Source organism: Melospiza melodia, chromosome 3 (assembly GCF_035770615.1).
Source record: "Melospiza melodia melodia isolate bMelMel2 chromosome 3, bMelMel2.pri, whole genome shotgun sequence".
NCBI lineage: Eukaryota > Metazoa > Chordata > Aves > Passeriformes > Passerellidae > Melospiza > Melospiza melodia.
Window position 1 is genome coordinate 31,929,898 of NC_086196.1, and position 20,280 is coordinate 31,950,177.

Below are 20,280 nucleotides of genomic sequence, written 5' to 3' on the forward strand. Positions count from 1 at the left end.
GATATGACAGGAGAGGAAGTTGACCATCCATTAAATAGGAAAAAAGTAATAATCTACTCAAATACTTATAACATAGAATGATTACTGAATAAAATATTAATCCAACAATATGATTTTTTTTATTACCATGTGGAATATTTAAAAAATGTTAATATTGCTTCCATGTAAGTTAAAAGGCATTTCCAGACTTCTGCAAGGGTTTCATAAGGAGGGAAGAAAATATTTTGCAAGGCAATTTCTGCCTCAGTCTGTATGATAGGACTTGAAATGATGAGGTCCAGATCCCGGCCTTTCACATGAGAAGCTTTGTGTGAATGCTGTGCAATGTTAGCAATATTAGTCTAGAGCAGTTCCCAGTATTCATGTATTCATACTGTTTTCAGATGTAATGAAGTCATCATGAAGGATTATGACCTTTCTGATAGCACTTAGGGAGTTAAGAGCCAAGTATTGGTGATGATTTTAACATTGTTTTACAGTGATGTGAACAGCAGCTTCTCATGTAAATATGCACAACCAGTTGTAGCTCTCTTAAATTACATTTTTAGAGAGTTAAATTTTTTTAAGTGGAGAGAGAATGGTTATAGGGAGTTAATTTTTTCAAAATCAGAACATCAGTGAAGCAAGACTTCTCTTTAGAGAAACATCTCTATTCAGATAAATCCTCCTCTGAGTCTACTTGCTACATTATAAGCATGATTTCTGTATAAAGGTAGAGAAGGTAAAATTCCCTGTTCTCTCACCAATTACAGTCATTAAAGGCTATACAAGTCTTTGGACTTCAGTGTAGTGATAGTTCTGTAATTTTTGCATAGCTGGAACATTTGGTAAAAAAAGGCTTTTAGACTAATTATACATAATAATTCTCTGTCCCTCATTATCCATCTGCGAACAAGAATCTTTCATCTGGAAAAACATTTAAATAGACCTTTTCATGTCTGTATTGTTATCTGTAGGGGGAGATACAAGTTCATGTGCTGTTCAGGAGGAGCAGGAGGGGGCCAGTGCGTTCCTGCAGAGGCTCAGCAGGTGCTCCCAGTGTCGTGTGCTGGAGCAGGGCTGCCTCTCACTTGCTGTGAAACTCTGGGTTATGCATCATGTTTGCTTGGGCCTCAAAGCTCCTTTTGACACCCTTGGATGTCTCTGCAGGCATCATTGTACGGGTTGGTGAAAATCAGGTAGACACACAAATTCAGAGAAGGGAAAAAGTAAAAAAAATCTGATGGCTTGTTCTTTTTAGTAGGATTTTCAGCCTTCATTTTCACATCTTTTTTACTGGAAAACTTCAGTTTCAAAATGTGTAAGAACAGTACACATTACAAACACCTCCCTGTCTTCAGGAACAGGGATAGGGTAGCTTACTTTTTCTGTGCTCTTGCAAAACAACCAGGTTCCAAATAAATGTAGATAGTAGAAGAGAAATTCAATGTCATGCAATTCCTCCAAGATTTGTGTTCTTTATACAAATGTAGTTCTGTTGTAGAGATTTATTCACATGGAATAAAATTATTTCTCCAGTGGATTAGGTTGTTTAAATCTCCATCATGCTTTTACAGAATGTATTATTAAAGTGTTTCTGTTTACTTATTTCCTCATGCTTGCTACAATGCACTGGTATTTGTGCATATTTATATAGCTTTTAAATATTATATAATTTTCTTGAGTCTCATTTGTAATTTCACCTGGCATACAGGTCCCTTGGAACTGGTGGAAGCTTTAGAGCATGGAGGGTGTCCCACAGCAGGATGTAAGGGAGTTGGACACATTAAAAGAGCAAGACATATCGGCCATCATAGGTATGTTCTGTGAAAACTATTTTATTCTTTCAATTGAGGGATGTGTGCAGATGGTTCTTTTAAATTGTTGCTCATAAGAAAACAGATCCAAGCTGGGAAAAAAATAGGAAATCTTGTAAACCTAAATATGCAGTTATTTCAGTTGCCATGGTGAGCATGCTGCAATAAACATTAGCAATCTGTAACTTCATTTCACCAGGGTGTGCTGAGATAAGATTTGCTGTACATTACTCTTTGCCACAATTGGTAGATTCAGTTACTCTGTATTTTGTTCCTTTGAGGATTCCTCAGCTTGCTGTCCAGTTTGCAAAATATCACAGACAGATATATATAAAGCAATAACTTTTTAACTTCTTGAAATATGAGGCCACTGATTTTATTATGGCTCGGGTGTTCTTGTTCTGCATGGTTGGTAAGGGTAAGGATTTGCTTGTTGGCTTGGAGCAATGCTAGGAAGGAAATTCTCATTGACGTATTCCCGAATGACAACTTGCTGCTTCTTTTTAGTGTTTCTAAAGATACTTTGTTGGACACCTTCTGAAGAAATATTCAGAAATATGGACATCCCATCCTAGACAGTAGTTGATATTAGCACCAGAGAATGGAATGGAAGGGACAGAGACAATGACTGAGTAAATGGAAAACATTTCTCAAGTTGAAATTTTATTATTTTTAAAATATTTCCAGTGTGTAGTGAATCCAGACTGTTTCAGTAAGGGATGTACTAGTAATATAGTATGTTAAGTTGAGAATGAAGCACCATAAATATCATCCTGTTACCTTTTTGCAAATTAGAGCTTCCAAAAGTTGTCATTTTTCCATTACACAGTCATAGAATTCTCAAATGTCGTAATCCTTTGTTCTTCCTGCTCTCTGATATGGTTAGATGACTGTGCTTTGGTTATTTATCTACACATTTTTAAAAATATCTTTTCAAACTTCCTTGATCCAAGAGTGAGCTCTGCAATCTTTCCACGTTTTTGATGAGATCATTATGTCCTGTTGACTCAAATTACGCTACAAGGTATTCGTGGTGTATCACCATGTATTGAGGTTCTGACTAATCCCTGTCAAAGATATCTGGCCAGCAAAAACTCATTGTATTACATTTTGATATGCAAAAGGCATCTTCTGCTGCAAATTCTTCCCTGTCTGCAGCAGAAGCATTGTTTGTGCTGTTAGGAGCACAGACTATGAACTAAACTAGATTTGCCTAAAAAGCTTCCCGACTGCTTATCTGAAACCCATTTAATTTCACATTCTAGTAGACTTGAGTCTTGTATGATTTATCATTGGATCTAATCTAGGAGGCAGTAAATTCCAATTCCTTATCAAGTGCTATCTCAATTACTTAGAATCAGGTCGACATACCATGGGTTTCATACCAAAGTTGAAACTTAAAATGAGAAAAAAAAAGAAGGTAAATTTGTCTGAAAAGTTTTTCATTTATGATCTCTCTAAATAAACATTGGCAATAAAAGTTCTAATGTTTTAGATGGAAGGGATGAGTAAGAGCTATATGTCTATTTACTTTGTGTATCCTTTGCTTTTATAGCTACCTTTTCCATGCTATTTAAAGGTCGTTATACTTACTCATCCTAAATATTAAGAAAAGAAACAAACTCATAGCATTTCATTGTGCTTCTTTTTTTTTACTGTAGTCTAAGCAATCCAATTATTTGCACGTTAACTGATAGTTGTGGGGTATAAAAATATAACCAAGGAGATTTTGTTGAACGTAAGACAGATATTTGCTGTTTCATAGCAAATATATTTTACCAGTAAGTATCTTATTCACTAGCTATTGATTTGCCCTCTGTGATGATGCTCTAGTTTTGTTCCTGAGTATTTCTGTGGAGAAGAATGAGATTTGTTCTCCTCTGGAGCCTACAGACTTGAGGGTCCAGGTTTCCACAAAAATTCTAACATTCTACCGCCACTTTTTTCCTGAATTAACCAAGAGATTTTAAAATTTGTACAATTTTCCACATCAGGTAGCATTCCCTTGGCTCTTTTATCTTGGCAACCTTGAAATGTATTTAACCATGCTTATCTTGTTTTTTTGTGATGAGGTGCAAAGCATAAATGCCTGTGTGCAGAAAAGATGATAATTTAAAATGCTAAGCAGCTCTGAAATAATTTTGAGAGCTTGTTCCTTAGGAATCAGATGAAAGCCTCTGTGATTAATTATATAGCAGTGCTAAAGCATTTACTTTTAGGAAGAGTTGATGTTATTAAGGACTTGGTATCTATCACCAGTTGATCTAGGGTTATGTGCGGCGCAGCCGAAGCAGCCTGACGTACAGATTGTTAGCATTATGCAGATCACCTGCATATTTGTGCTTGTGAATTGTATACCCTGATGTTTAATGCATGCAGTAATTCTCAAGTTCAAGCAGGAGCGTGAAGAGGTCAGTTGTAAGTAGTTCATTAGAGTTTTGAGTCAATTCTTCATGAGTAAAGATTTTTGCCTGAAACTTCAAACTTCCCGTGCATTATGTGCAAGCTGAAGTGAGCTGAAGTGCTGTGGTAGAGGCTGTATTGTAGGAGAACATGTTACATAAACATGGAAACCTCAGGTCAGCAGGAGGTCACATCTTTTTGTTCAGTGGTTTTTGATGCCAGTCTCAGGGTCATTGGCACCAGCCAAATCCATTCTTAAGTACTCTTGATTTCTTGATTCATCTTCAGACTGTTGAAGCAGCTTTCTCCTGATGGTACACATGCACTTTAATTTGTGAGAGAGAATAGTTGTATTGATTGTTATGAGACTAGTTAAAAATGTTTTCTTAAAGCCTGAAGAGATCACTTAACAAAATACATCAGGAAAAGAAAAAAAAAAAAAAAAAAAAAACAAAAACCAAAAACCAAAACCCACATCCTTCAGATGCTGTCAGGATCTTTTCTCTGAAGGTTTCTTGCTAATCATATATTGTTACCAGCTTTGTGATCACCTGGACGTAGACTGCTCTAGACAGTCTAATCCATCCATTAGTCCAGTCTGGAGCTCTCATACACCTCTCATAGAGCTTCATCCCTTGGCAGTGCTCAGCAGTAACTTGCACCTGAAAGGCAATGAGAAGCTGGTGTTGGTGACATTTCCAAACAGTACAGCTGGACCAGGAGACCTGTCTGTGGCTTAATACAAGTTTGCACAATATTCCAAGTGTTGAAAAAGACTAATAATCTAGATTTAATAGTGCTTCATATTCAAGTTCTTAGACCTAACAGAGTGCTGCCTTACTCTTCTTTAGTTTGAAAGAGAATCCTGGCCTATGTTCCCTTCTGATATTAGGTGTAGACGAGAGTATTGCATCTGGACTCTGTGCTTCAGAAAATTTGCATACTGCTACAAGATAGGAGCATCTTCAAATGTCTGGAGAAGTCTAAGGTCTATGCCTGCCAGCAGCCCAGTTTTATCCTCCTACTCTTGAACTTTATAGAAAAGAGATAGGTACGTAACTGCACCTAGAGATAGATCTTGAGTGTGACAGAAGAGCAGTTGCAAATAAACACAGGTGGGGTATGCTACTCAACACTTCTCTTCCCTCAGTTCTGGAAAGGGCTAGTAATGTAAAACCTCTGTTGAATTGGAAATCCCAGGCCTGTAATCAGAATGGTGCATTGCCTTTTTCTCTCTTCATCTTTCATGATTCAGTAAAAAACAGAAACTTATTTTAATGCTGTTTTTACTCAGCATGTGCAGGACTCTGGAAACAGTGGCTCCCTTTCCTTGGAAAACTGTGTCATGGACACACAGATTGCCAGCCAGTCTGCTGCCATTTCAGTGGTGCCCTGCAGACAGCTAATTATTGTGCTGTGCTGATCCTTCAGCATCTGGAGATGGCTGATTACTCCCGTGTGTGGGGGTGTGTGTGTCAGGTGGCATTAATGTGAATGTTTGTTTACTGAGGCAGCTCCAATGATAACTGAGATCTTGGTGTTGGACTGGTTCCAAAGCTGTGGGCAGTGCTGGGGGCTGTACAGTCCTGCCAGAAGAATAGCAGAGGTTTCACATTGAGTACCTGCTGCTTTTGCTTCATGCCATTCTTCCTGAGCCTCTGGCAGACCTTGGTACCCCCAAGCCAAGGACATCTGATCATTTTGGAAACAACCTTCTGAACTTGGGCTGTTTTCAAAATGGTGGGCTGAAGCAAAATGTAAGCTGGAGCAGAAATCCAGGTTTAAGGTGACAGAAGAGTTAAAAATCCTTATTTAATATTAAATAACCTGAACACCAACGCTTCTGAGCCCTTGAGATGAGTTGTGTTAAAATCTTACAGTCCTATATAAATCCAGTACTTCTATTATGTAGGAATAACAAGATTAATTTTTTTCATTTTTTGTAGTAGACAAGTTAAACTGAACTGAAGGCTGGAGGCATTGAGATTCAGGAGCATTTACTGATTGATCCAAAGCCATACACAGGTTCATTCATGCTGTGTTTTGTTGTAACCTAGCTAACAGTGGAAACCACGTGTTCTTTTGTTGCCCCAAGTAACAGTAACATCAGAGGACTATCAAGGTGTTTTTTTAAAATTGTACAGCAACTTGAATGATTAATTACAGATAAAACGTCATCTGAATCTGGTGTTCCAAAGCATTGTTAATATTATAACTATTGTTGACTGAAACTGTCATTCAACTTCAGTTTTTCCCGAAAATACTAAGGGAAGAGGTAGTATATAAGCAGACAAGTTATAATAAAGGACTGAATATTTAGGCTTTTTCTTAGGGTATTTTGTTTGTTTTTTTGGGTTTTTTTTTAAATTTAAAACCTATTAGTGGTGTTGGTAAACAGAAAACCTGCTGGAGTCTGACAATTGTATTGTCAGATTTCATTGGGACTGTAAGCCTTGCTTAATAATACACAACTGAAGTTAAATACCACATTGGTAGTGTTTCCTTGTGACAGCCCTTTAACTGCTCAGAAACATTGCTCAAAACACCTCTGTGAGCCTAGGAAGCCAAAAGAAAATTACATGCTTTGCCCTGTACCAATGGCAGAACTGAGATTAACCAATATATTCATGAATTTCTGAAAACTGTATTTCATCACAGTGGTATATGTTTGTCACAACAAGAACTTAAATCACACTAGCACTGGTGCCTTCAAACCTTTTCCTGAGCAGAAGCCTTTATCTTTTATCTTGTATTTCTTTTGAAAGAGAATCATTGTGATAGATGCAGCAGCGTAAGTCCTCTGGCAGAGGCTGGTCCTAAAACACACAAAACCAGTAGGCTGAGAATAAATGTAAGTAGACATATATAAGTAGATTTAAAATAAAATGCCACATTCTACTTAGGAGAAAATAGAAATAAAAGGTGAATGTTCCAGGTTAATTTCTATTTGTATATTTTGTTCCATGTCTCTAAAAAATTTCATTAACAAAAGCGTACCACACTTCAAGTTTAGTGTTTTGTAGTCAATTGTGTGGCTAGAGTCTATCTGATTTGGACATGTAGACAAAGAGTTCCTCAGAAGAAGGCAAAAACATGCCTGTTTTGTGCTTCATTGGATCACCTGGAGATGTGGCTGCATGTCCCTTTACAGCGCTGTGCAGACTGTTACATCTGCTTGGAGTAGCCTTTAACAGGGATCCCATCTTGACTAGAAAAGCAGAAGCTATTCTATTTTTTTCTTTCATAATTCAAGTTCAGCATAGCTACTGAAGTATTTTAAAATAATAATATAGTATTAAAAAAAATGTTTATACTGTCTTGTTTTCAAATGTGCCAACTAAAGAAATCAAACATACTGTTGATATCCTGCCTTGATAACCCCAGCAAGGGCTGACTGTCTTGGCCTTAAGGAATTTTCTCCTTTTATGCAAGTGCTGATAGAAATGTAAATTTCCACCAACTTTTTGTTTATCTTGGCAACATCAAAATTAGTTTATCAATATTGGTCCAACCCCATTATAGGAGCTGTTACATAATCATTCTGAACCCAGAGCTTTGTTGGTAAGGGAAGAGGAGAGTGTACAGCATATTTTAAATTAAAATGCCTTTTTCTCTTTTAATGCTGTGCTTTTTAGAAAGAAAACTATAGTGAAAGCTGTTGTTTTTCTATTAATTTTTGAAATTTGGAGGTGGCAGGGCATATGGCTGTCAAGGTAGAGTTTTTTATATTAGACAGTTCTCATTGGAAATCATGTATGTAACTATCAGTGAAACAAATGGAACATTGCAGTGATTTATGGAAAGATGGGTAGTTACAGCTTTTGTGTCCATGACACAGAAAAGAAAATAAGCAAAATTGTAGAACCATGGGGGTTTTACCTTTTAAAATTATGGAAGTCATTGTAACAATACAGGTGAGTTAGGAAAGCGTAATTTCAAAATATAGTTAATGTCATAGCTCATGAGCCAGAAATGGAGCATCATATTTAGTACAGTCTGTCCTGTACCTTATATAGTTTTGAAAACTTGAGTGTGATGCTATTCACTGTTGTAACATGTATATACTATTCAGAGTATAGGATATTATCATTGGTGTGTTGAGTATGTGGTCTGGCTAACTAATCAGTTGAACACTGCAGAGCATTCTGCTAAAGGAAAATCCTAGTTCAGCCCCACGTGTTTTGGTTTGTGTTGCTGTTTTTCCCTTTCCTACTTCTTGTGCAAATACAGGTTTTCTGACTTTGGCACAACTTTCACATTTCTTAGAGCAGTATTTAAAAGTCATTGTGTCAATGTTCATTGTCAGATTATTTCCCCAGCAGCTGTGCAATCAATGTTAAGAAAGACTGTAAAAATATCAGTTTCTTAATGGAGTATCACAAAATGGCATTTGCAAATATGGGGCACTCACTGCAGTAAGGGGATGTGCTTCAATCCTCATGTTTTGCCCTTGAAATGCAGCTTCTGTGTAGACATTACATAATAGAAATATCCTCCTTCACATAAATAACTAACCATGGTAATATGACTTTATTTGGAGAGACATGGGTATAGTCAAAGGCATCCTGTGTTGTATGCATAAATACCATTAAAATGATGAGGGAGCAGGCTAAACATTTATCAAGCAATTTTCCACAATGAACGTTGTAATAGAAATTAATGCAATTTGTGTGACACAACTTGCTGTCAAAACAAAATGCGGAATTTAGAGTTTTATTTGATGGATTTACTTACATTTTAAAGTACAACTACTTACTGCGTTTTTTAAAATCTTCTTTATTTTAAGTTATTGCATCTACTTCTAGGAAATGACATTTTGCTTTAAATCAGTAAAGTGTCTGAGAATAAGGAGTAATTGTTGTTCTTCAACTTCTAGTGCAGTCAGCTGTCCATATTCAGAGATGAACTTGAACAAAGAAAGCCTCTTACCCGACCGATTGAGTGGGGAGATGCCTGCAGCCAGTCCCATCCCCAGAAACAGAAAAGTGGAAACAAATGAAAGATGCACCTCTCCTGTAATCAGGTAATTATGATTGAAGCAATGTCCATAACTAACAGCAATATTTTATTTCTGTGTTCTCCAATGCGATTTATAACTGTGCAATGACTGAATGGTTTCAGAAAGGCCTGCCCATTTATCTACATTTTCATTTACAGGGAAGAAAAATGTTTTTTTCAATGCTTATCAAAAAGGTCATGGAGCTGTCAAAGACTGATACTGATTTTACTGTCTATGGCTTAACAAGAGTTTGGTTTCATCTTCAGTGTAACTATCCAGACTACTAAGTGGTTAATTGGAATGTAAAATTGAATGTTGACCAGTTGGTTTCCCTTTAGAAAATTATTTCTTTTTGTTCCTTTTGTTTGCTGTAGTGGTGTTATTGATGTGACTGTAAATTAATGTAGCTCTTTGAAGAACAGCCACTATTATGTCTTTACAGTGGGAGTGAGGAATCAAATTACTGGAAGTGAGTTTTGCAAGAATAATGTTGAAGTCTGTAGCTGAAGCTTTTAAACAGGAGCACTGGGAAAAAACAAAGAAGTGTGATACCAAGATGATTATTTTCAGATGATTATTTTATCTCAGAAATCGTGGATATTGATTCTTGTGCTTATTTTGGGCTATAGGGAAAAATAGATAATTTAAGAAGGAAAGGGGAAGGGAGAAGGGGAAAGGGGAAAGGGGGAAGGGGAAAGGAAAGGAAAGGAAAGGAAAGGAAAGGAAAGGAAAGGAAAGGAAAGGAAAGGAAAGGAAAGGAAAGGAAAGGAAAGGAAAGGAAAGGAAAGGAAAGGAAAGGAAAGGAAAGGAAAGGAAAGGAAAGGAAAGGAAAGGAAAGGAAAGGAAAGGAAAGGAAAGGAAAAGGAGGCTTTCCCTTCTTTTCAAGGGTTACATTAATGTAAATGTGAAAGCTCGAATGTTGTGAAATGTGAAAATGTGAAGATTTCCAGTTCCCACTGTAATGACCACATATTTTCAATAGATTGTATTTTAAATTGCCATCTTAAAGACAGTTTCAGCTTCATGCTTTAAAACCCAGAATGTTCCTCTGTCTAAGAGTTCTGCCTGATGTGACTGTTATAAATGTAGGATTTTAGAAATCTGAAGTGACTTAATTACTCCCTGGCAGGTAGCCTGCTTACCATTACAGTGAATCCACTGGCACTCTGAGCAAAGTCCTCAGTGGCAGGGACTGTGTCAAGTGCTGCTTTTTTCATTGCCAATTAAGAGGCTGCACAGAAAACATTAAAGGCTGCACAGCGATATGTTATGGGAGAGAAGGTATAGGAGAAAAATAATACCTGAAAGTGTTCTTGTGTAACAAATATTTGAAGTGGACAGCTTATTATCAGAAGTAATATTAGGCAAATTCTGTTCCTGTTTAATTGCCTAATCATTTTACCATTGACTTTATAGAGAAAAGAGTTCTTTATTTTGATTTCTGAAAATGCCATGTATACAGTTTTTTTTTTAGTGGCAAGTAAAAAAACTTCTCTGTATTTCTTAACCAAAAAACCACCTTGGATGCTTTCAGTTTCCTTTTTGTGCATAGAGAGAAAAATAAATTAAACAGCTTTGCTGCTTGCACTTCTAAACATTTTGTTAATTTGTTTTAAACAGTGACAGAAAATGCCCCAGCCCTGGTCATGTAGGTATGAAATCTTCACCTCACAATCGACCATCAGGGAAAACTGTACCAGAAACAACCAAGCTGGAAGACGCAGAAAATAAATCTCCTTGCAAGAAGCCCCTGTTATGCAATGTGAAAGAAAAGAAGGCACCTGGGTAACTCAGTTCCTTTCAAAGTATTGAGTGTGTTTGGAGTCAGTTCAAAATGCAACTTACCAGGCAAAGCAGTCCAGTGTGATTTGTCTGTGGAATTCTTGAAAGCAGTGGGGAAGGAGATGGAAGCTCTTCAGCTCTCCTTATCTTAGAAATAGAGGGGAAGGGAGTATCACAGGGTGTATAAGAAATAAGTATATGTTAGAGGAGAGGAAAAATACAATGCAATTATTGGAAATTGAGATTCTTCTTCCTAGGTTTGTGTCCAAATTAGTTTATATATACAAATATGTACAAACATGGAAAAATTAAAAGTAATTATTTATCTTTCAGTATCTGGCATGTATTTTTGACAGAAAATGACATGAGAACTTTTTTATACTATAAATATTTTTCTCCAGAGCAAATTTGGAAACTATCTTTGAAGCTAAAAGTACACAGTTCAGTGTTTTCATGGGGATATGTGAGACAATAGGATTCCCTACACTTTTAATTAGTTACAGTATCACTGCATTAATTTATTTTCAAACAGAAATAGATGGCACCCTGGAAGAAGATGTCATTTGTTATATATTTACATGAGCTACATTATTTTGTGTTTATAATATATGAACTGTGTTAACAATATTAGTGTCTTGAGAGACAGACAGGAGAGTTGGTATTTTATGGTAAATAAAACAACTCACAGTAAAGCTGATGATTGAAATAGAACTGTTTTCTTAAGAGTTGGACTTTGGTGATCTTTATTTGGTCCCTTCCAACTCAGGATAATAAACAGCATTCACTAGTCATAGTCTAGTGAATTTAAACAGCACAGAAAGGAAGATGGCTTCAAGTGTAATTTTGAAGTAACCTGTGTTAAAAAATAGTTGTAATTCATTATTTTATCATACTTACAATAAATTCAAATTTTTTTTAGAAATATACTTTGGCTTTACAGACTGCCTCCTAAGATTAATTGAAGAAAAAAGTTTTTGTCTTTTATTTTTTTTCAGGGTGTTACCTTTAGAAGACTTAAAATAACCAATACTTGTGCTATCTGTTCACTGTGTTGAGTCAGTTTTATTAAGAGAATAGGTCTTGTGCCAACTTTGAATTATCCAGAGACTTTGCATCTTGTATTTCAACTGTTTGAATACATTGATGACTGGCTGCATTTTATCATCTAGCTTTCCTCATTCATTATGTATCCAGCAAAGTCATGGAGGACTTTCAGTTGAATAATCTCCCTTTGAAAAAGGCATGAAAAATAATGTTCACAACATTAGGTATATATGAACTGCTGGGGTTATAAAATATTGAGCATCTGCTTATTGCAATGCCCAGTGGATCTTTTTAGATGTGTATTCAAAGTACACATGCATAATTGAAGACATAGATACACACACTTGTGTGCTCTTTAGTTGCTGAGCTCACAGTGTGGATTTAATTATGTTTGACTTCAGTTCAATTGTGTATACCTTTGTATTCAAAGGTAATCTTCTGTTTCATAGAGTCCTTTCATTGAGGAACCAACCACAAATGATCCCAAACATAAGTTTTATTTTGTCATGTTAAATCTAAGTGGTACTCAGCTAATCTTGGTTCCACTTACTCTTTTTCTTTTTTCTCTCTCTTTTTTTTTCCTCTCTATACATCAAACAAGTATACTAGAAAATTTTGGTTTTCAAAAATATAATTATATACATAAATATGCAGTGTGTCCCTCTGGAGTGTTCCTGAGATTAAAAGTCAAGATAAAAATTACATGCCTACAGCATATCCAATTTTAAAGTATCTTCAGAGTAGCAAAAGAATTTCACTGTAATAAAAATTCTATTCTGGAAATCTTTACAGTGAAGGAAGCTGAACACGCAGACTTGGGAATCAAATTATACTGGCTCTTAAAAAAAAATTTGTTTGTCTCCCAGCCTCTTACCCAAAACCTTCAATTCATGATACAGTCATATTTAACTAATGAGGTCAAATTTCTGTATGTATGCTGCTATGAAAATTGCCCTTGAGAAAATAGGGAGGTACTTGTTTCCTCACAGGATTGGGTTATCTCTCTTCCTTAGCTGAATTAGAAAGTTTTCTGTGTTTGTGGAGTTTGGAAAATAAGTTTTAAGTGAGTAAATCTTTCTGAGGAAGATACTGTGGAGAAGTCTTTTGTGGCACAAGACGTTATGCCTGCTGTATGCATTCCACTGCTATTGGTTGTCACACTATTATTATTTGTGTCCTGCCATACTAAAAAGGCTGGATTTCCTGATCTGCAGTGTTCATTTTGCACCATTACTAGTGTGATAATTATATTTCTGTTGAAGTCAGTGAACCTGAAGCTCCTACTTGATTCAGTCACAAATGTTTTCTTGTATGTAATATATAAATGGTATTCAACAATATAAATGTAAACAGTGGAATTAAGTAGGTCTGTTTCTTCTATGGATTTGTGTTTTGAGCTTAGCTAATCTTGATGCCTAACAAAGTGTTAGGTGTGCATCTGCTTTTCCTCTGTGATTTTGACATTTGTTAAGGTGTTCTTCTTGACTCCTTCTGTGGTAGATAGTAAAGCATCAGTTCATACAGTAGTGAGATTTCTTGTAATCTTGACTCTAAGAATCATTCTGTTTGGTGTCTATTTTTAGAAAATGCTCATTATGTACTTGGTATCTCCGAGTGCTCTGAGTATCTGTGATGGTTTAGTAAGAATCAACCAAAGTGTTCTGAAATTCTTAAAAAGCCGAAGTAAGTAGACACATAATGCCATCAAATTAATATCACTTCACATTTGTAAGAAACCAGGAAGTACCAGGAAATACATCTGGAAATGCCTTCTGAAGGCAGAGTTTGAAAAGGAACTTCCCAAGGGCTGACTTTAGGACAGGAATGTACACACCCCATACATCCCCGCCTTGAGAAATTCTCTTATTTCCACATCTCTTGCCTGGTTTTTCTTGACAGGGGGAAAGACATTCCCTCTCCGCAAATTTTTGGGCTGGCAAGCTTAGGGAGCAGCTGGATAAGAAGTAATGCAAAAGCAGATGCAAAGGAATATAAATGTTTTTGGTGATATTTTTGGGATCATTAGCAGCTGCACAACAGGGTGTCAGTAACTGTACTGACAAGGAGTTGATGCCCTGTAGAGAAGAATGTTGGGCAGAGAAAAAGGAGTAAGTGTTGTTTCAGACAGCTCCTGCAAATGGGCTGCATAACCAGCCAGGCTTTGTAGGACACACAGCTATATATGTGGGTTTCACTCTTCCCACCTTATGATGTGGACACATCCACTGCCTCCATTTGTGTATTTTCCAGTTTCAGTTATTAAGTCAAGTGTGTTGGTATGCTTTACATAATATTAGTTTACACTGTTCTTGAGCCTTCTTTGCAAAATTCATGTCAGTAGTCATGCCATTCTGTGTAAGTCAGAAATAAGATCCTCTTTCTTTATTTATTTTATAATGATACAGCATCTTTTGTGTGGGAATCCTGGTGTGTCTGTAGTATTGCTAGCAAGAGATTATATCATGCTCAGTGATTTTTATGATGTACTAATAAAAATTGAACATCTTCTTTTCCTCAGTGGAGTACTACAAACAAAGGATGCCATAAAGCACAAAGAGTGTGAAGATGAGGACACAGAAAATAAGCTGCTCATTTCTAACGAAATCAAAGGTAAATTGGCAGTTCTTAATTTGTTTCAAATTAAAATCTGCAGAAGTGAAGAAGTGTGATGTCCCTGGAAATTCTCCTGAAACTGTATTGCAAATTATTTTCCACATTCACTGTCTGTGTCCAAAAACACTTTCAGCACTATGTCCTGGTTTGGGGCAAATTTGGAAGGAACTTCCAAAGGGATGTTCCTTAAAGGGCAAAATTCAGCAACCCTTCCCCCTACCTGTTCAGGAGATTATCTTGTAACCATCAAAGGTTTTTCCAAGAACTTTATCACAGGTGTAAGGATGGGTGCAAAATGAATAGCAATATAAAAATCTCATTTCAATGATGTTTTTCTACTGACTTTTCAAAATAGTTTATTAAACCAGTCTGAATTGTAAAGATAGAAGATTCACTTATTGCCTTAAAAATGTATTGAAAGTTAAAGTACTTACACATTACAGATACAATGCAAAATTAAGGTGTCTCATTTAACCCAGCCTCAGTCTTGTTGAGGGTGATGGCCAGATTGTGGCTCCTCATTGGTGAGACAGGAAAGTTCTCATATGGTCTCCAAAGGTTTCTTCCAATGTGGACTTTTCTTCTGTTCAGTGATTCTGAGTGGCTGTATGTACAGCTGTAGCAAAACTCTTGGCTGATCAAAGATCCACTTGGACAGATGGAAGCAGCTGTTCATTAATAATTTTTATCCTCATTGTTTAGAAAGAAAACAGCACAAATCCAGAATATCAGTCTTATATTTGCTGATTTTTTCATGTGTAAATCTTAGTACCAGGTTTGTTATTAGACCAAGTCAGTGCATTGTTGCAGTGCAGCTTTGCTGCAATAATTTTATTAACTAATACAAGGTCAATGCAAGTTATGTATCTTAATTTCCTAATCTTAATTCCTTGTATTTTTAGATAATTTTCTTCAGCAATTTTTTGTACAACAACACTTTGAAAGCTTTCATCAAAATTGAGTAATTGGCTTGAGTAACTGTTTCTTCAAGAGCTACATGTCTTGCCTTTTAAGTGAGCTCATCTCTGTAAAATGCAGGAAATTCTTTGAGACTGGTAGAGCTTGCATAAAGATAAAATTGAGGTAGTGGTTTATTTTTAAATATTTACCTCGTGTATTTTTTTATCTTAAGACATTATTTATCTGCCAGTACTTTTCAGACAGATACGAGGCACTCTGGTGAGTGTAAAATTTGAGAGATTCCATCTACTGTAGGAGCTGTGTAAAAAATGTATTAGTGTTATAGAAGAGACTTTTTAGTAATTTTAGCTATTTTGTTTCAGTGGGAAGGAAATATGCAGCTTTGATGTTAACTTTTGCCTTGTTTGACACAAAAAAATTCAAGTAGTTGGGAACATTTTAAATTGTCTGGTATTGTTCTTTTAATTCTAAGAAAGCTGGCCTGATTTTGTGAAGCATTTTGAGTTTGACAAAATTGACACCAACAACCTCTGCTTGCTAGGTTCTTGCATAGTTAGATTTAGGAAAATAGAACATTTTCTTACATCATCGTCTGGAAAAATCTGTCCTTTTTAAACACATAATGATGTTATGTTATTATGTGTTTAAGAAAGATGGCACATTTAAACTGTAAGAGGAAAATGGATCATTAAAGTCTTGCTATCATGGTCATGGAAATCTCAAGATAAAATAATTGTGCATTTAGGAACTGTCAGTGTTGGTACCTGTGCTTTTTGCCCTATTTTTTTGGCATGTCACTTACCTTATTATTCTTCAGCCTACTTTTGCCATACTCACTTGACCAGTTCCCTGCTGATAACTTTATAAAATGTGTACTACTGTCTTCCTTTGTTTGGAGAAAGATTATTTGGAGCTAAAGAACTCCACTGAAATCACTGCCCATTCATACTAACTTTTTTATGGGCATAAATCTGGTGCTTAAAAACCTTACATATGCTAAGAGCTAGACCCATGCAGGAGGCAATGAGCAGCGTTAATGGTCTCTCATTAATGCAGAAAGTATTTGCCACTTACCTTCTATGAAATACAAGTTTATATTTTGTTCTGTGGTAACTCATTAGGAAGATAGAGATGAACTCTCAGAGAGAAGGATAACAAGGTGTTGTAAAGTAAGAACAATGTAAAGGCAGGATGCTGAAGCAAAATGTCATCAGAAAAGACATGGTTAAGATTTAAAACTGTGAACTTTGTGCATCTGGCTGCTGTCTTGTGGAGCTGGCAAGCAGATTTTCTTTCTTCACTTCAGTGCTTGAAGAAGCTGTTCGTGGTTCTGTGATGAAACTGGCTAATCTCTGGTTCACCTCAAGTTAATCTTCCAAATGTCCCAGTTGAGACATAACTTGGAATAAATCTCATATTTTCTATGGCCCAGAAAGACAGATTGCCTCTCTATGGGAAGCAGAGCATGCAAAGTGAGAAATACTCCAGAGCATTCCATACTCCAGAGGATAGGGAAAACTTTTAACTGTCTGGTATTAGAGATATAGATTGTAGCCAAAGCGGTGTGTTCTGGGCTTCCTGTTACAAGGTTACCCACACTGAATCTAAATTTCCTCTTTTTTGCTGTTGTGGTTTTATCTGCCATAGGGCTAGGGACTTTTATTTTTAATTTCTTCAATTTAGTTGAGTGAAATGTACTTTACATGGTCCACTGGTGCTCTTTGCCTTGCCTGTGAGGCAGATACTACACTGACTGAGAATGCTGCTCATTATTTTGCCTGTACCTATGTGCTGTTGTGTGCATGCATATATTTATATATTATATATGTGAATACAGGGTGTGATTTGTGTGGTATTTTCTTCACACAGCATTACAGTCTGCTATTTATTATTTATGTGGCACTATCAACATATTGCATATTTTGTGAATGAAAGGAAAAAATAGCTGAACACTTAACATTTCCAACTCTTGAGAGACCTTGTCTAGAAGGAAAAGATGAGAGGGTAAGGATAGGGAGGGGATTTGAGGAACAATTAGAAAGATACTGTTCTGTAAAATATGCTTTACATTCAGCATAGTTTCTACCTTTTACATTCCTTTCTCACGGAGATTTTTATTAGTATTAGAGGCTCTAAGGAGCATTTGTAACACAACAGTGAAGTGTAAAAAGGACATTTAGGGAACTCTCTTTGAAGAATGGGAGTATAATGGTAATAAAATATTAAGGAGTCTATTTTAAAAGAAGTGAATGAGTGGGCTGACAGTGCTGACTAAATGGCTTTAGAGTCAACTTCAGAATAATAGGCATTAATAAGAAATGAGGATAGATCTTGAAGGTAACAAAAAACTAGGCTCGAGGAGCAGAACAACACAAGCAAATGTGGTAACATCCTATATTAGGTGTATTATAGACCAGCCCCACTGTGCTGGCAAAAATCCATAAGGGGAATTTGTGCCCTAGTTGTTGGGTGCAAATGTGTGAAAACTAGAACATTGTGGTTAATAGCAGCTTCTCAAAAGTGAAAGTAGAATGGAACTGCAACAGAAATGAACAATCCCAACAAAAATAGCATAGGGATTTGTGAGTAACTGTATGAACCATGTCATTAAGGAATATTAGGCATTAAGAGTGTACATTGTTGGCTGTTCCTTAAGAAGTGAATTTCAGAGGTTTTCCACAATCAGAGTTGGCAATTGGGAAGTACTTGGGCCTGAGTTCAGAGAGCAGGCATGCTGCTTTTGCATTGCCAATGGATCTAAATGAGTAGGGATGTCATATGCAGTTTGACATCATTCGAGGTATCACTCTTCACTCTTTCCTGCTGCACACATCTGCAGCTGCTGCTTTTCTCCAGACATCAGCAGTGTGTGTCTGAAGGCAGCCTCCCACCAGTGCATTACCTTTGGGGACAGTGGGATGGGAGATCATTCCTTCCATTACGGATGAGTGAGATAAAATGCAGCACGGAGGAGTTTAATGTTATTTTCCAAACAAAACATTCAATTAAAGTGGAAGCAGAGAATTTGCAGACATTTGCGTTTTTTCCTCAGAAGAACTGAAAAACGTTTTGTTGTGGATGAGCCATAAATGTTGTGTGGGCTGGGACTGTATAACTGATTCACTTGGAATTTTGTAGCAGTGCAGTGCTGCTTTTGATTTTCTAACAGCTCAACCAAAAATTAAGTTAATTCTTGTATTGCTGTACTAGTATTAAATATGAGTGTGATTTATTGTACCAAAATATTTTAAATTGTTTGACCTGTGGTGTGTTATGTTAACAGATCTGATGGCATGGAATTGTGTTGTGTTGAAAGAGACTTCTTCCATGTAGGAGTAGTTATATTTATAGAGAGCCAATATGATGATAGTCATACTAGTGGAAGAACAGTCATGGCACTTCCAATTCTGGTTTGGCATTCATGGCATTTTACTGTTCAAGCAAAACTGTACAGCTTGTGTAGGGAGGCCCATGAATAGAAATGAATGTGCTTTTCCCATATCTGATCTCATCATTGACTGAGGATTTAATTCGTGTTTCCTGTTGCTGAAGATGTTGAAGAGCCCAACACGCAGAGGCTTCTCTCCCAACCAGTTATCGTGTCTTCTAAGTTGCAAATCCCTGGCCTGCCCTTGCGCTGGGAACAGCAGAGCAAGCTCCTTCCAAGTGTGGCTGGGATCCCAGCCAGCAAAGTTTCTAAGTGGAGTACAGATGAGGTAGGTTCCCTCTTTGTCTTCTGTCTTACTACCACTGTCTTCGAAGGCTGATTTAGAGCTTTAGATTATCCCCGTAGATTAAGAATAATACATGACTACTCAGAGGATTAGACTCAGGCAAATCTAATGTAAGTGATCCCTAAAATGCTCATCCTGCTGCCATCCAGCTCCAGAAGCAGAAGTATTCATTCATATGCGTATTGATGCAGATAAATATGTGTGTATGTATATATATAAAAGCATATTCACTGGTGTTCTCAAGAGAAATGGTAAATGTATGGTCCAGCATATCAAGTGCTCATGGTCTCCACTACCAACATCTAGTCCCCACACAAACATTCTGGAGGAATGGACCCCAGTGTAGGGGTCTGCATGGAGCAAGCAGCTATTCCTTGTGCATAGTTTGGATGTGGCACACTGCTTTGGAGAGAGATTATACAGTGCAGAGAGGAACTGTATGGATATGGTCAGGCCATAGCACCTGATTTTAAGATTAGAGCCTCTGTTCGGGTATGTAGCAATGCTTGGGCAGACAGAATCTCGTAATTGCTTTACTTTCACAAGTACCTGTGACTGTTCTCTGCACCCGAGGCAGTTGGATCTCATTTAATCAGAGAACAAAAGAAGCATGACTCTATGCACTTACAGAACAAGGTGGAACACCTAATATGAGACTGTAAAAACAATAGCTAAAAGACTTTAATAATTGTCAGCCTTAAAGACTATTTTGAGAAAATATGAGTCTAACTAAATCTTTTGTTGTATGCTTTGGTGGCAGGTCTCTGAATTTATACGAAGTTTACCAGGATGTGAAGAACATGGCAAGGTGTTTAAAGATGAGGTGCGTAAAAAAGAACAGAGACAAGAAAGCTTGGTAGAAATACATACAAATTAGTAGAATGAAGTGTATGGAATCAGAGAATCATCAGGGTTAGAAGAGCTCTTTAAAATACTAGGTCTAACCCTCCAACCTAGCACTATCCCTCTTGCCTCCAAACCTTCCCAA

The 20,280-nt window shown here is 36.7% G+C and overlaps 1 protein-coding gene across 4 annotated transcripts in view; it reads left to right on the forward strand.

The window, feature by feature from the left end:
- Positions 1-20,280, forward strand: part of L3MBTL3 (L3MBTL histone methyl-lysine binding protein 3) — a 78,171-nt gene that overhangs the window by 53,929 nt on the left and 3,962 nt on the right. For all 4 annotated transcript variants that reach the window (XM_063151162.1, XM_063151164.1, XM_063151163.1 and 1 more), the window contains exons 16-21: positions 1,694-1,796; positions 9,076-9,222; positions 10,819-10,983; positions 14,543-14,634; positions 19,111-19,274; positions 20,053-20,115. In XM_063151162.1, coding sequence (XP_063007232.1) covers positions 1,694-1,796; positions 9,076-9,222; positions 10,819-10,983; positions 14,543-14,634; positions 19,111-19,274; positions 20,053-20,115 — 734 coding nt within the window. The remainder of the gene's footprint in view (positions 1-1,693; positions 1,797-9,075; positions 9,223-10,818; positions 10,984-14,542; positions 14,635-19,110; positions 19,275-20,052; positions 20,116-20,280) is intronic.